Below are 17348 nucleotides of genomic sequence, written 5' to 3'. Positions count from 1 at the left end.
AATTAGTTAGACCTGTAATTTGAGCCTGCGAGGTAACCTGAGAGCAGAGATAAATGAAAGAGAATGAAATACATTCAGGAGGAGCAGTGAAGACTAAGGCTCCATCCTTACTTCAAAATCAAATGTGATTTTGTTAAGTGAATGAAAATATGCTTTAATTACTGTTTCCCTTTTTTTATTCTCTTGTCAGTTTTTCTTATTAAAATAGTGATATAAAGATGTTACGTCTTGTTACTGAGTCAATAAAAATGAAAATTAGCCCAATAAAAATACCCATGTAATCACAATCACTATCACTGAAAAAAGAACAAAATAAACAAACCTTACTAATAACCCAATATCCTGGTTAGTTGGCAACAACTTGAAGGATTAAAATAAAATAATTGAACATCTAACAATTTTAATAAAAGTTAAAAGCACATACATAAGGGATATGATATTAAAAATTATAGCTACATTAAGGAATGTATTTACAGATAACAAAATAATTAAGTTATACTATAAAAATAGAGTAATACCATTTATTTCTCATTGAAATTATTCTTCAATTTATTCATGGGGGTGTGATGTATATGGGGTTAATGAATCAGGTGTTTCTGGCACTGTACTTAAATTTGTTTGTGACTATAAATGCACATATGGGAGTGTAAATAATTCTGCAAATAAAGAAGTATTGAAATATAATTAAGGAGAACTTTTAAAAGAAGAATTACAGGTACATGTTTGATACTTCTCAAACTGAATTCCTGAAATCTCCTACTCATCAACATATTTTATAGACTTAAAGAAGACCTGAAGGATATACTTCAGGATTTTACAAAATTGCAGATAAAGAAAGTCAGTATTTTCCTGGATACATCTAAATTGCATGAAAGTGCCTTATTGTTGATTCTATGCATGTAGAAATAGGAGCCTTACAGAAGACTTGGCCTTTCCCACAGTTCTTTTAAAGGCACTCTTAACCTCTTTGTTCCTCAGGCTGTACACCAGTGGATTCAGCATGGGGATGATGATGGCATAGAACATAGACGCCATTTTGTCACTGCCCATAGAATGGCTGGAGTTTGACTCTAAGTACATAAAGAGGGATGTCCCGTAGAAAATGGAGATGGCGGTGAGGTGGGAAGCACAGGTGGAAAGGGCCTTCTGATGTCCTTCAGAGGAGTGCATCTTCAGAATGGTGACAAATATAAACAGGTAGGAGATAGAGATGATCAAAATAGAAAAGATAACATTGATGCCCACAAAAATAAATAAAACCAACTCACTTCTGTGGATGTCTGAGCAGGAGAGAGCCAGGACAGGAGGACCATCACAGAAAAAGTGATTAATGACATTGGATCCACAGAAAGACAGGCTGAATATGTTCCCGATGTGGATGGAGGCATCCACGACACCAAAGACATAACAGCCTATTATCAGACACTTACACACACCTGTGGTCATGATGGTGGCATAATGGAGGGGTTTGCACACGGCTGCATAGCGGTCAAAGGCCATTGCAGACAACAGGAAATTCTCTACAGTGAGAAAGAGTGCAAGAAAAAACAGCTGAGTAGCACATGCATTGAAGGAAATGACATTGCTTCCCATAAGGAGTTGGGCCATCACTTTGGGAGTGACAGCTGTGGAGTAACCTAAGTCCGCCAGTGACAGGTTACTGAGGAACAAGTACATGGGTGTGTGCAGATGAGAGTCCACGAGGATTAACACAATCATTCCCAAGTTCCCAATCAGAGTGATGAGATAGATGAGGGTGAATATGAAGAAGAGTGGGAGCTGCAGGTCTGGGTCATCGGTTATCCCCACAAAAATGAATTCAGTCACCTCTGTACTGTTCTCCATTGGGGTCATCTGCGGATCATGTGAATGTCCTACAACACTGAGAAAAGAGGAAGTGGGTTGCAACCATTGTTAGGGACCTCATTTTGTCCATTGGACTAATGTGACTTTTATTGGCATTCTCAGATATTAACAAGCATTTAATAACAAAATACTGTTTTTAAATATTGACAGAACATACAGTGTTCAGGATAAAAAGACTTAGGAGCTAATAAGTAACACAAACTTCTGACTTCATCAGTGATTACACAATATGATAAAGGAATGACTTAATTAAAATCAGTTATTTGTGAGAATATGTTTACCTCACAAGTCAAATTTTCAAACACTGAAATGAAATACTCATACAATAATTGAATTCATTACATTTCAATGACCACTTTGCTATTGTCTTTATTGTATAAATAACACTTATATGCTACCAAGACATAGTTTAATATACCATGTTCTTATCTTCAGTATTCTCATAAGAGATATAGAATGTGATTTTACCACACAGTGGGCTACTACAGAAATTCATGTACAAGGAATAAAGACATGGAAATAATAAAATAAAAAGTATTGGTCTAGACAAGACACTTTGGATAATGACAATGCCAACTCCAGCTCCACCACGCACTGGATGGTTAAGTTGAATCTTTCTCATTAACAATCAGCCTTCAGTTTTCTCTTGAACTCATTATCATTCCAGATATATGATGCAGACTGGTATTTAAGGTTTGACACATCAAGGTGAGGATAGATTTGTTGGTCTATATATGAACTGAAAATCTGCATGATTTAATGTAGCCATTGCACATTAAGATGAAATCTAATGTCCTGTATCCTTACCAATTCATTTGCTTATATCCACTCTCATAGTCCTTCTGTACCCTCCCTTTTTTCATACAATGGTCTTCTTCTAACTATACATTGGCTAGTCCTGCTAACCAAGTAAAAGTCTATTTTTCAAGTCATTTTGCAGAGCTATAGAGTCTGAGCCTCAGTATTCCAAAGTGTAAAATGGGAACAGAAATATAGCCTGACACTTAGCAAGCTTTCAGTTAACATAGATTTTCATAATGTTTAAGACAGTGAACAGCTTTACCTTGGGATCCATTGTGCAGGTGAGATCAAGGAGGACTTCCAGGGGAGAATGAAATCTGGGATCTCGTCAACTCACCCATTGCATTTACTTTTGCACTAACCTCACTAGTCCATGCAAGAGATGATGGTGATCTGGATCAAGGTGTTAATGACAAAAGTAAGGCGCAAGTACTCAATTCAAAATACATTTTAAATATACCGAACATTAATGGGTTCTTGAACATGGTGAAAATCTGGATCTGGATAAAACAATGTACTGAAAAACATTTCCTTTTCTAAAAAATCATCTTTCTTTTCCACAAAGTGAAAGAGAGGGTCTTAATCCAACATTTTCTGATATGTGGGTGAGAGGGATATTAATTGTAGCTCTCCTCCCTTGGTCAAATTAACCTGCTGCTAAAAATAAGAATTTGTAATTTTCCTTGAGACATTTTTGATCTCTTATAACTCAGTCTTGTAATGGGGATAGTTTTACAGATTGTACTTCCACAAACATAGTGCTCTGGACATAAATAAAAAGTGCAATCTTCCTTACATGATGTCCATGTCCTGATTCAATCTCACTATATCTTCAAGGATTGATGCAGATTTCAAAATTTCCAATAAATAATGGCAAGATAATCTCATTTACATTATAGCCCTTTAGCTGAGTCTCTAACAGTTAATCAAACTGGGCATCCCAAGTCAGAAAATATTCACAGCAGGAAAGAGAGTCCTAAGATCTCTTCATACTGTAAATTCCAAATTCTTCCATCTTGTGTGAGATTGACACATCTTTCCTCAATGTACTTTTATAATTTGTTATTGGCCTGATTTCCCCTTCACGTATTCCTTTACCATTTATACCTTCATACTATTAACATTATAGATGCCCAGTGCTGTCCATATTGTAGAGATTTTTCCTGTTGAGATCCCATTTGAAAGTGACAAATCCCAGGGACCAGCCTAAATACCTGATATCACCTCACTCCAAAAAAGGAAGATGAAACTGAGAAATGCTTAATAATATACAAGTTATAAAACATTGTACACTGCAAAACAGGGACACGATGCCCTCCTGTCTTTGCGTCTTGTGGTGTGATAAATGCATGTGTTCCCTGAGGATCTGCATGGTCATGATAGGTATCATGGTCATGATAGGTATCTTCTGTTATTAACCAAAAACAATAAAAATGCTCAACATAGTACTACTGGTTTCTGAATAAACCCAGGGGAAATGGCTGGTTTGACATGTCTGCCTGGTTACCTCTGCCCCTGCAAATTTATACAGGCTGTAAATTTGATCTAGAGGCTTACCTTGCTCCCTGAACAATGCAACAGGCAAATCTAGTACATGTGAGTCTCAGATAAGAATCCCATGTGCGTCTCAGATCAGAAATTCAGTTCATGAGAGTAAGGAACACCTTAGGAGTGGCCCTTGAGCATTTGGTCAAAAGGGTAAAAGTTCTCCAGAGCAAGGACACATTAAGAAACATTACTTGTTAGCCTTGGAAGTAGCTAATGCCCGTTCCAGATTATCTCTCTTCTCGCCTAAGTCTTCTCTCTTCTCACACAACTCACTTAGCTGATTGGAACCTCTGTGTCTCCATCAATAAACTAGATATACTAAAGACTTAGTCAACCAACCACCTCCTCACGGGAGGGCTGCAGCTCTCTTGAGAAAACCGAAGAATCCCTGTATATTTTGTACCTGAATCATCACGGTCATAATTAAGGTCATTATTATTTGCAGATTTGTCCTGGTTTGTTGCATGCTCTCATTGGAGTTCAGTTTGCAGGAAGATCATTGTTGTACTAGACAGTTACTAACAATCATGTAAATGGAAGAATGAATGATCCTAGGGTCTCTGGCCCTTCGACCCGGGACTCTAATGTAGGATCCAAAGGAGTCCTGTGGGATTTGAAAGGTTGAGAATCCTCAAGGGATAAAGTCTCAAGGCATAATACCTCTTTTCTCACATAACTGGGGAAAGCAATTAAAACAATTAAAGTGTCTGTGATGATCGAGCTCTGGCTTGTGGAGGGAGATCAACAGTTTATTTATTTACATATTTCTACTCACTCTCCTTGATAATACAAAATCAAGTGACATCATTACCTCTAGGGCAGCAATTTGACATAAATATTGGAGGAGAGGGACACGGGTTTTGTCATTAAGCAAGTCAAGTGGATACCAGGAATTATTTACTCATTTGATTCATCTGAAATAGTAGCATCATGGTGATAGTGACCCACTCATTCAACCATTTATTGATCCCAAAAGGAATTCAACACACCCTTGAGCCCTGGTGTGCAATGTCCATGCAAGAGAATCATGCTTCTACACATGATGTTTTTCAGTCTAATGGAGAAGTTAAACATGAAACAAACACAGAGATACGCATATAGTTATTAATACAACAAATGCTGACATGTGGATTGAGGGAGAACAGTAAAAATTTTCTCTTATTTGATTGATTATAATATTTTAACAAGAAAATCACCATTTCAGCCAATGCCTAACAGTATGACAAGAGAGAGTTGGAAGGTTGCTGTACACACAGTAAAAATTTTTTGTAAATACCTCAAGGTGTCAAAAGATGTGGGCAGAATCTAAAGACCCAGATTGAATGTAACAGCTGTATTTTGTTTTCATTTTCTGCTCTGGAGCAAAACCTACAAACAAATCAAAACAAAATAAGAATCTCATCCCAAAACCAAAGTTACCCACAGCGACAGGTATGGAATGGTATGTATGGATGATGCAAGAATGGTCTGGTTGTAAGAACTGAAGAAATTCTTGAAGCAAAACCCATTTGTGTTGACAATTAGCAACGAACTGAAGACTACTTTATTCCTAGCAACTTGGGAACCTGTATTATTTTGAACAGATTACCTCTGTTTGAACAAGATTCCATTATTGGCAAAAGATAATCCTTATAGACTGAATGGTTTAAAAGTCACAATGCAGCAATTCCTAGAACTTACCTTGTGATATTTAAGCAATAACATCTACCTTAGCGAAACATGTTGGATGGAATTATCATGCATCAAGGTGCTCACCACGGAATACTTACTTCTCTTATTACTAGAAATGCATTAAAATATTCCTTTCCTCTAAGTTCATTCCTCTACTAATATATTTATAGTATGGGGTTATGAGAATAATGTGCAGACACATATATCTAAAGTTAAATGATGATTTTGTTCAATAGTAATAATATTTGTATAATCCTTCAGGGGCTGGTGCTAATTTTACATGCATATTTGACAAAACCAGTGTTTCCTCAGCTACTGGGTCCTAGACCTGCCTTTTATTAAATTCCTGTTAACTTTCTATGACAAGGAGTTTAAGAGAAATGGATTCCATCTAATATGTGGAGAGCTCTTTGGAGCTGGTTTCAGGGCATGGAGCTGGTACAATTCACACAACATCCTGTGTTTAAAACATCCTGCACTGGATACAAAATCAATGCACAAAAATCAGTAGCCTTCCTATACACAAACAATAAATCTGAAGAAGAAGAAATCAAGAAAACCATTCCTTTTAGTATTGAAACAAAACAAAAAATCAAATATCTGGGAATAAACCTAACAAAAGAGTATAGGACCTATACAAAGAAAACCATAAAACACTGTTAAAAGAAATAGAAGTAGACACAAAGAAATGGAAAGAATCCCCTGCTCATGGATCAGAAGAATTAACATTATCAAAATGGCCATCCTACCAAAAGCAATATACAGATTCAATGCTATTCCAATTAAAATTTCAATGTCATTCTTCAAAGAAATAGAAAAATATTGATGAAATTCATATGGAGCCACCAAAACCCCAAATAGCCAAAACCATCCTGAAAAAAAAAACAAGGGAATGGAGGCCTAGCTCTCCCAGATTTCAAACTATACTACAAAGCCATAATAATCAAAACTGCATCATATTGGAACCAGAACAGACACACGGACCAATGAAACTAAATAGAAAACCCAGAAATAAACCCACAGATTATGGTCAACTAATCTTTCACAAAGGAGCAAAAATATGCACTGGAGCAAAGAAAGTTTGTACAATAAATGGTGCTGGGAAAACTGGGTCGCTACATTCAAAAGAATAAAACTTGACTACTACCTCACCCCATGCACAAAAACCAACTCAAAATGGATTAAAGAACTAGACATAAGACCTGAAACCATAAAATATATAGAAGGACATATAGGCAAAACACTACATGACATGCACATCAAAGACATCTTTACAGACACATCACCCAAAGCAGCGACAGTGAAGGCAAAGATAAAGAGCTGGGACTACATCAAATTAAAGAGCTTCTGCACAGCAAAAGAGACAATAACAAAAAGAAAGAGAAACCCCACCGACTGGGAGAACGTTTTTGCACACAACACTAATGATAAAGTACTGATCACAAAAATTTGCAAAGAGCTGATGAGACTCAACAACAAAGAAAATAATCCTGTCAAAAAATGGGCAGAAGAGCTAAAAGGAAACTTCTCCAAAGAGGAAATACAAATGGCCAACAGACATATGAAAAAATGTTTAACATCACTTGTAATCAGGGAAATGCAAATCAAAACTACCATGAGATACCATCTAACACCAGTTAGAATGGCACATATTAAAAAAACTAGCAACAACAAATGTTGGCGAGGGTGTGGAGAAAAAGGAAATCTTTTGCACTGTTGGTGGGAGTGCAAACTGGTCCAACCACTTTGGAGAGCTGTGTGGAGATTTCTGGACCTACTAAACGTAGAGCTTCCATATGATCCAGCAATTCCACTCCTAGGTATTTACCCAAAGGACACAGAAACATTAATTCCAAAGAGCACATGCACCCCTGTTTATAGCAGCACTATTTACAATAGCTAAGCTTTGGAAGCAACCCAAATGCCCAAAAATAGTTGACTGGATCAAGAAGATGTGGTCCATATACACCATGGAATATTACTCAGCATTCAAAAAAGATAATCACATGCAATTTGCAGCAACATGGACGGAGCTGGAAGGGGTCACGCTCAGCAAATAAGTCAGAAAGAAAAAGAAAAATACCGGATGGTCTCACTCAAAGCAGGAATCTAGAAAACCTAAATAAAAGAAAAGACCAGGAAAAAGAATAACTATAAGAAAGAAAAAATCAAAATCAACAAACAACTATGAACCAGGGACACACTATGGGGGGGAGCGGGGAAAGAAGGGATTGGGGTCAAAATAAGGGGGTTGCAATTGTATGGGGATTATAAAAATTAAAAAAATAATAATAATTAAATAAAAGGTCCTGCACTGGGTTTATTGCTTGGCTTTTCAACTGGGTTTATTAGTAAATTTTTAACAAGGAGTTCCATGTTATTTGTTCTTATGCTGGGTTCTGCAAATTATGTAACCAAACCTGATTCTTTACATTTAAATTACTTCAGATAAGATTTAGATTTTATGAGAGTAACCTGAAGGGAATGGAGATCCAGTTCTTTTTCTACAAAAAGGAAACCTTTCTCTATCAGTGTGTTGCTGTGATCTTACTTGTGGTTCTGAAGGCCATGTCCCAATATGTAAATCTCTCTACTACATCATAATACGATTTATTAACACTTCAAAGCACAAGAGTTGTAAATGTGAGACTCCAGACACGAATGCAAAAATTTTGACTTCACTCTTCCCATTTATCAGTCCAAACTCTAGAAGAATATATACACAGATTATTAGGTCTACATCTATGTATCTATCCATCCACAAAGTGTGTGTTCCAACAGTGTTCCCACTCATTTTGTGGGAAAGATATGTCAAAATATAAGCCAACAACTGGGCCTGCCTGGTGGCACAGTCAGCTGAGCGCGGAGCTGTGAAGCTGTCTGAAGCCTCTGCAGCGCAGGTTTGATCCTGGCTGGCCAGAGAGATACCCACATGGCACAGCAGACCTCTTCTGTCCTGCCCAGTGCTCCCTCAGTGTGAACAGCACTGTGCCTGTTCTGTTCCCCACTCTGTCTCTGGTGAATCCTCTCCCACTTCTGCACATATGGCCTGTACCCTGGTTCTTATATGCATAAATAAAAATATCTTAAAAAAAAAAAAGAAGCCAACCCTGGAAGAATTAATATAAAAGAAATCATTTTTAGACTAAGTAATATAATAATTTTCATTAATTGAAAGCATCTCTATCACTGTTAGCCCATCTCTGAGGGATTCCTAGTGTGACATACATCAAGATTAGAACGTTAGGTTAGATTAAGAGATTGTTAAGGACTGACTAGATCTCCACGTAATTTGAGCCTGAGTGGTGACCTCTGAGGTGTGACCTGAGAGCAGAGATGAACGGAGGAGCATGAGCCATGTCCCTGGATGAGCAGCAAAGATGAAGGGGCTGTCCTTACTTTAAAGTAAATGATGTGATATATTTTGGTGCTCCTTCGTTTGGTGAATATATGTTAATGAGTGTTATTTCTTCTTGAAGTATTATCCCCTTGATCATAATGTAATGACCACTGGGGTCTCTTTTTATCTTTTTAAGTTTGAAATCTGTTTTATCTGATATGAGTATAGCTGTTCCTGCCTTCTTTTTTGGTCCATTTGCTTGTAGAATTGTTTTCCATCCTTTAACTTTGAGTCTATTTTTATCTTTTGCAGCTAAATGTGTTTCCTGGAGACAGCAAAAGGTTGGGTTTTGTTTCTTAATCCAGCCTGCAACTCTGTGTCTTTTTATTGGAGAGTTTAGTCCATTTACATTTAGAGTTAGTATTGATATGTTAGCATCTGTATTTGCCATTGTGTTTGTCTTTCCTTTGATTTTATTTATTTATTCTTTTAATAACTTTCTTTGGCCTTCTTTTGTTGTTATTCGTCCCTCTGAGGTTCTGGCTTTAGGACTCCTTGTAGTATTTTTTGGAGTGGGGGTTTAGTTGCAATGAAATTCCGGAGTTTCTGTTTGTCTGGGAAGGTCCATATTCTTTCTTCAAAGAGGAAGGAGAGCTTTGCGGGATAGAGTATTCTTGGTTGGCATCTGTTTTCTTGGAGTCTGTTGACTATGTCCCTCCACTCTCTCCTTGCCCGTAGTGTTTCTTCAGAGAAGTCTGATGTCAGTCTGATTGGTTTCCCTTTGAATGTTATCTGTTTCTTCCCTCTTGTTAGTTTCATTATTTTTTCCTTGTCTTGGATTCTTGGGAGCTTTACTATTATGTGTCTTGGGCATCTCTGAAAACAGACATCAGAGAAAACACATACGTAGTGGGAGACTTCAACACACCACTATCAACAATGGATAGATCAACAAGACAAAAAATAAGTAAAGACACTAAAGCTCTAAATAAGGATCTAGAGTGCTTAGGCTTAACAGACATATATAGAACACTAAACCCCAAAAAATCTGAGTATACATTTTTCTCAAGCGCACACGGATCATTCTCTAGGATCGATCATATACTGGGGCACAAGACAAACATCAACAGATACACCAAGATTGAAATCATACCAACCATCTTTTCTGACCATGAAGGCATCAAACTAGAAATAAACCATAAAGAGAAGGCAAGGTATTCTCCTACCTCGTGGAGATTGAAACCCACACTACTGGAAGTCTACTGGACTAACGAGGAGATAAAAGAAGAAATTAAAAAATTCTTTGAATTGAATGACAAGGAGGACACCAATTTCCTAAATGTATGGGATGCAGCAAAAGCAGTAATAAGAGGAAAATATATAGCAATAGATGCTCACATCAAGAAACAAGAAAGAACTCAAAGAAACAACCTAATCTTGAAACTCAAAGATCTAGAAAAAGAACAACAAAAAAGCCCCAAAACCAGTAGAAGAAAAGAAATAATAAAAACCAAAGCAGAAATAAATGAAATTGAAACTAAAAAAACAATCCAAAAGATCAATGAAACCAAGAGCTGGTTCTTCGAAAAAATAAATAAAATAGATAAACCCCTTGCCAGGCTCACAAGGGCAAAAAGGGAGAAAGCACAAATAAATAGGATAATAAATGAAAGAGGAGAAATCACAACAGACACAGGAGAAATCAAAAGAATTATTAATAACTACTATGAACAGTTATATGGAAACAAGTTTAACAATCTAGAGGAGATGGACAAATTCCTACAACTCTACAATCACCCAAAGCTAGATAAAGAAGAAATAGAACACCTAAACAGACCAATTACAATTAGCGAAATTGAAATGGTAATCAAAAACCTCCCCAAAAACAAAAGCCCAGGACCTGATGGATTTACAAATGAATTCTACCAAACATTCAGAGACGAATTGGTACCTATCCTTTACAAACTCTTCCAAAAATTTGAGAAGGAAGGTATAATACCTAACACGTTCTATGAAGCCAACATTACACTAATACCAAAACCGAACAAGGACAACACAAAAAAAGAAAACTATAGGCCAATCTCCCTAATGAACACTGATGCAAAAATCCTCAATAAAATTTTAGCTATCAGAATCCAACAGTGTATCCATAAGGTAATTCACCACGACCAAGTAGGATTCATTCCAGGGACACAAGGATGGTTTAACATCCGAAAATCAATCAACGTTATCCAACACATCAACAGAAAGAAATATAAAAACCATATGATAATATCAATAGATGCTGAGAAAGCTTTCGACAAAGTGCAACACCCATTCATGATAAAAGCCCTTGAAATTCTTGGGATACAAGGAACGTACCTCAACATCATAAAGGCCATATATGACAAGCCAACAGCCAGTATCATTCTCAATGGTGAAAAGCTGAAAGCAATTCCATTAAGATCTGGAACAAGACAAGGATGTCCACTCTCACCACTGCTTTTCAATATAATACTGGAAGTCCTAGCCAGAGTAATAAGACAAGAGAAAGACATCCAAGGAATCCAAATAGGAAAAGAAGAAGTCAAACTATCATTCTTTGCAGATGATATGATATATACATAGAGAACCCCAAAAACTCCACAGAAAAACTAATTCAACTCATCAATCAGTTCAGTAAAGTGGCAGGATACAAAATCAACACGCAAAAGTCAGTAGCCTTCCTATATACAAACAATAAATCTGAAGAAGAAGAACTCAAAAAAACCATCCCTTTTATTATTGAAACAAAAAAAATCAAATATTTGGGAATAAATCTAACAAAAGAGGTAAAGGACCTATACAAAGAAAACTATAAAACACTGTTAAAAGAAATAGAAGAAGACACAAAGAAATGGAAAGACATCCCCTGCTCATGGATTGGGAGAATAAACATTATTAAAATGGCCATCCTACCAAAAGCAATATACAGATTCAATGCTATTCCAATCAAAATTTCAATGTTATTCTTCAAAGAAATAGAACAATTATTGATGAAATTCATATGGAATCACAAAAAACCCCGAATAGCCAAAGCTCTCCTGAAAAAAAAAGAAGGGAATGGAGGCATCACACTCCCAGACTTCAAACTCTACTACAAAGCCATAATCATCTAAACTGCATGGTATTGGAACAAGAACAGACATACAGACCAATGGAATCGAATAGAAAATCCAGAAACAAACCCACAGATTTATGGTCAACTAATCTTTGACAAAGGAGCAAAGACTATGCATTGGAGCAAAGAAAGTTTGTTCAATAAATGGTGCTGGGAAAACTGGGTTGCTACATGCAAAAGAATGAAGCTTGACCACTACCTCACACCATATACAAAAATCAACTCAAAATGGATTAAAGAACTAGACATAAGACCTGAAACCATAAAATACATAGAAGGAAATATAGGCGAAACACTACGTGATATGCATATCAAAGACATCTTTACAGACACATCACCCAAAGCAGTGATAGAGAAGGCAAAGATCAACAGCTGGGACTACATCAAATTAAAGAGCTTCTGCACAGCAAAAGAGACAATAACAAAAACAAAGAGAAACCCCACCAACTGGGAGAACATTTTTGCACCCAACACTAATGATAAAGGACTGATCACAAAAATCTGCAAAGAGCTGATGAGACTCAACAACAACAAAGAAAATAATCCAGTCAAAAAATGGACAGAGGAACTAAAAAGAAACTTCTCTGAAGAGGAAATGCTAATGGCCAACAGGCATATGAAAAAATGTTCAACATCACTTGCAATCAGGGAAATGCAAATGAAAACTACCATGAGATACCATCTTACACCAGTGAGAATGGCACATATTAAAAAAACTAGCAACAACAAATGTTGGCGAGGTTGTGGAAAAAAAGGAACTCTTCTGCACTGTTGGTGGGAGTGCAAACTGGTCCAACCACTATGGAGAGCTGTGTGGAGATTTCTGGACCTACTAAACATAGAGCTTCCATATGATCCAGCAATTCCACTCCTAGGTATTTACCCAAAGGACACAGAAACATCAATTCCAAAGAACACCTGCACCCCTATGTTTATAGCAGCACTGTTTACAATAGCTAAGCTTTGGATACAGCCCAAATGCTCAAAAATAGATGACTGGATCAAGAAGATGTGGTACATATATACCATGGAATATTACTCAGCATTCAAAAAAGATAAACACATGCAATTTGCAGCAACATGGATGACGCTGGAAGGGATCATGCTCAGTGAAATAAGCCAAAAAGAATAAGAAAAATACCAGATGGTCTCACTCATAGCAGGGATCTAGAAAACTTAAATAAGGGACCAGGAAAATGAATAACTATAAGAAAGTGAAAATCAAAATCAACAAAAACTATGAACCAGAGACACTTTTTGGGGGGTTGGGGGCGGGAGGGGAGGGATTGGGGTCAGAATGGGGAGATTGCAATTGTATGGGGAATATAAAAATAAAATTTATTAATTAAAAAAATAAATAAATAAATAAAAATAAAGTAAATGATGTGATTTTTTTTGAGTGATAAAATGCTTTAATTATTGTTTCCCTTTTCTTATACCCTGGTCTGTTTTTTAATTACAATTATGACATGAAGTTTTTACTTTTGGATTCTGAGTGAAGGAAAATGATCATTGAGCCCCCCACATCCCATGTAACAACAAACACTATCCCTGAAAAGAAGAACAAAATAAACAAAACCTTAGTAATAACCCAATACCCAGGAGGGTTGATACCCACTTTAAGGGTTAAAATCAAATATTTTAACATAAAACAATTTAAAATAAAAGTTAAAAGCACAAGCATAGGGCTATGCCATTAAAATTATAGCTACATTAAGGGTGTGAGAAGAGATACTAAAATCATTATATTATATTATATTAAAAATAGACTAATCTCATTTCTTGAAATCATTCTTCAATATACTTATGGGTGTGATATATATGAGTTTCAAGAATGAGGTGTTTCTGGCAATGAAGTTAAATATATTTGTGACTGTAAATGTGTAAATGTACTGTTGGGAGGATGAATAATTCTGTAAATAAAGAAGTAATGAAATATAATTAAGGAGAAAATTGAAAGGAAGAATTATAGGTACATGTTTGATTCTTCTCAGGCTGTTATTCCTATTTGTCAAGACATGTTTTGTAGACGTAAAGAGAACTAAACAGAAGTACTTTAGGATGATATAAAATTGTTGATCGAGAAAGTCAGTATTTCCCTGGATACATCTAAATTGCATGAAAGTGTCTTATTGTTGATTCTATACATATAGAAATAAGAGCCCTATGGAAGACTTGGCCTTTCCCACAGTTCTTTTAAAGGCGCTCTTAACTTCTTTGTTCCTCAGGCTGTACACCAGTGGATTCAGCATGGGGAGGATGATGGCATAGAACATAGATGCGATTTTGCCACTGCCCATAGAATGGCTGGAGTTTGACTCTAAGTACATGAAGATGCCAGTCCCATAGAAGATGGAGATGGCGGTGAGGTGGGAAGCACAGGTGGAAAAGGCCTTCTGATGTCCTTCAGAGGAGTGCATCTTCAGGATGGTGACAAATATAAATAGGTAGGAGATCGAGATGATTGTGGTAGAGAAGATAACATTGATGCCTACAAAAATAAATAAAACCAACTCACTTCTGTGGATGTCTGAGCAGGAGAGAGCCAGGACAGGAGGACCATCACAGAAAAAGTGATTAATGACATTAGATCCACAGAACGACAGGCTGAATATGTTCCCGATGTGGATGGAGGCATCCATGACAGCAAAGACATAACAGCCTATTATCAGACACTCACACACACCTGTGGTCATAATGGTGGCATAATGGAGGGGTTTGCACACGGCTGCATAGCGGTCAAAGGCCATTGCAGACAACAGGAAATTCTCTACAGTGAGAAAGACAGCAAAAAAGAACAGCTGAGTAGCACATGCATTGAAGGAAATGATGTTGTTTCCCATAAGGAGTTGAGCCATCACTTTGGGAGTGACAGCTGTGGAGTAACCTAAGTCCGCCAGTGACAGGTTACTGAGGAACAAGTACATGGGTGTGTGCAGATGAGAGTCCACGAGGATTAACACGATCATTCCCAAGTTCCCAGTCAGAGTGATGAGATAGATGAGGGTGAATACGAAGAAGAGTGGAAGCTGCAGGTCTGGGTCATCGGTTATCCCCACAAAAATGAATTCAGTCACCTCTGTACTGTTCTCCATTGGGGTCATCTGTGGATCATGTGAATGTCCTATAACACTGAGAAAACCATTCTTAGGGACCTCATTATGTCCATTGGACTAATGTGACTTTTATTGGCATTCTCAGATATTAACAATCACTTAACAGCAAAATACTGTTTTAAAATATTGACAGATTATACAGTGTTCAGGATAAGAAGACTTAGGAGCTAATACATAACCCAAACTTCTGACTTCATAAGTGATTACACAACGATACGATAAAGGAATGACTTAATCAAAATCAATTATTCGTGAGGATATTTTTGCCTCCCAAGTCAAATTTTCACAAACACTGAAATGAAATACTCATGCAATAATTGAATTCATTACATTTCAATGACCACTTTGCTATTGCCTTTATTGTATAAATAACACTTATATGCTACCAAGACATAGTTTAATATACCATGTTCTTATCTTCAGTACTGTCATAAAAGATATAAAATGTGATTTTACCACCCAGTGGGCTACTACAGAAATTTATGAACAAGGAATAAAGACATGGAAATAATAAAATGAAAAGTATTGGTCTAAACAAGACACTTTGGATAACAACAATGCCAACTCTAGCTCCACCATGCACTGGATGGTTAAGTTGGATCTTTCTCACTAACAATCAGCCTTCAGTTTTCTCTTGAACTCATTATCATTCTGGATCTATGATGCAGACTGGTATTTAAGGTTTGACACATCAAGGTGAGGATGGATTTATTGGTCTATATATGAACTGAAAATCTGCATGATTTAATGTAGCCATTGCATATTAACGTGAAATCTAATGTCCTATATCCTTACCAATTCATTTGCTTATATCCACTCTCATAGTCCTTCTGTACCCTCCCTTTTTTCATACACTAGTCTTCTAACTATACATTGGCTAGTCCAGCTAACCAAGTAAAAGTCTATTTTTCAAGTCATTTTGCATAGCTATAAAGTCTGAGCCTCAGTATTCCAAAGTGTAAAATGGGAACAACAATATAGCCTGACACTTAGCAAGCTTTGAGTTAACATAGATTTTCATAATGTTTGAAGACAGTGAACAGCTTTACCTTGGGATCCATTATGTAGGTGAGGTCAAGGAGGACTTCCATGGGAGAATGAAATCTGGGATCTTGTCACCTCACCCATTGCATTTTCTGTTGCATTAACCTCACTAGTCTATGCAAGAGATGATGGTGATCTGGATCAAGGTGTTAATGAGAAAAGTAAGGAGCAAGTACTCAATTCAAAATATATTTTAAATATACCTGAACATTAATGGGAGCTTGGACATGGTGAAAATCTGGATCTGAATAAAACAATCTACTGAAAATCTTTTCCTTTCCTAAAAATCATCTTTCTTTTCCACAAAGTGAAGGAAAGGGTCTTAATCCAACATTTTCTGATGTGGAGGTGAGGAGGATATTAACTGTAGATCTCCTCCCCTGGTCAAATTAACCTACTGCTGCGAATAAGAATTTGTAATTTTCTTTGAGACATTTTTTGATCTCTTATGACTCATCTTATAATGGGGATTGTCTTACAGATCGTACAAACATAGTGCTCTGGACATAAATAAAAAGTGCAATCTTCCTTACATGATGTCTATGTCCTGATTCAATCTCACTATATCTTCAAGGATTGACACAGATTTCAAAATTTCCAATAAATCTTCAGCAACTCCTCATGGCAAGATAATCTCATTTATATTATAGCCCTTTAGCTGTGTCTCTAACATTTAATCAAACTGGGCGTCCCAAGTCAGAAAATATTCGAAGCAGGAAATACAGTCTTAAGATCTCTTCATACTGTAAATTCCATAAATTCTTCCATCTTGTGTGAGATTGACACATCTTTCCTCAGTGCACTTTTATAATTGGCTTACTGG

The 17348-nt window shown here is 36.7% G+C and overlaps 2 protein-coding genes across 2 annotated transcripts; both read right to left on the bottom strand.

Annotated features, from left to right (window-relative positions):
- Positions 1–914: 914 nt before the first annotated feature.
- Positions 915–1854, bottom strand: LOC311171012 (olfactory receptor 5B12-like; the record flags this gene model as incomplete). The annotated part of the gene is given in 2 exon segments (XM_084233553.1): positions 915–941; positions 943–1854. Coding segments are annotated over 2 exon segments (939 nt in total).
- A 12652-nt stretch (positions 1855–14506) lies between these two features.
- LOC311167079 (olfactory receptor 5B12-like) lies at positions 14507–15489 on the bottom strand (the record flags this gene model as incomplete). Its single annotated transcript, XM_084227885.1, has 1 exon — positions 14507–15489. The coding sequence occupies exon 1, from the start codon at positions 15467–15469 to the stop codon at positions 14507–14509; it is 963 nt and encodes a 320-aa protein (XP_084084011.1). The 5' UTR covers positions 15470–15489.
- Positions 15490–17348: the final 1859 nt, after the last annotated feature.

This window comes from Talpa europaea (assembly GCF_964194135.1).
Source record: "Talpa europaea genome assembly, chromosome: 1".
Classification (NCBI taxonomy): domain Eukaryota; kingdom Metazoa; phylum Chordata; class Mammalia; order Eulipotyphla; family Talpidae; genus Talpa; species Talpa europaea.
This window is presented reverse-complemented; position numbering and strand designations above follow the sequence as displayed.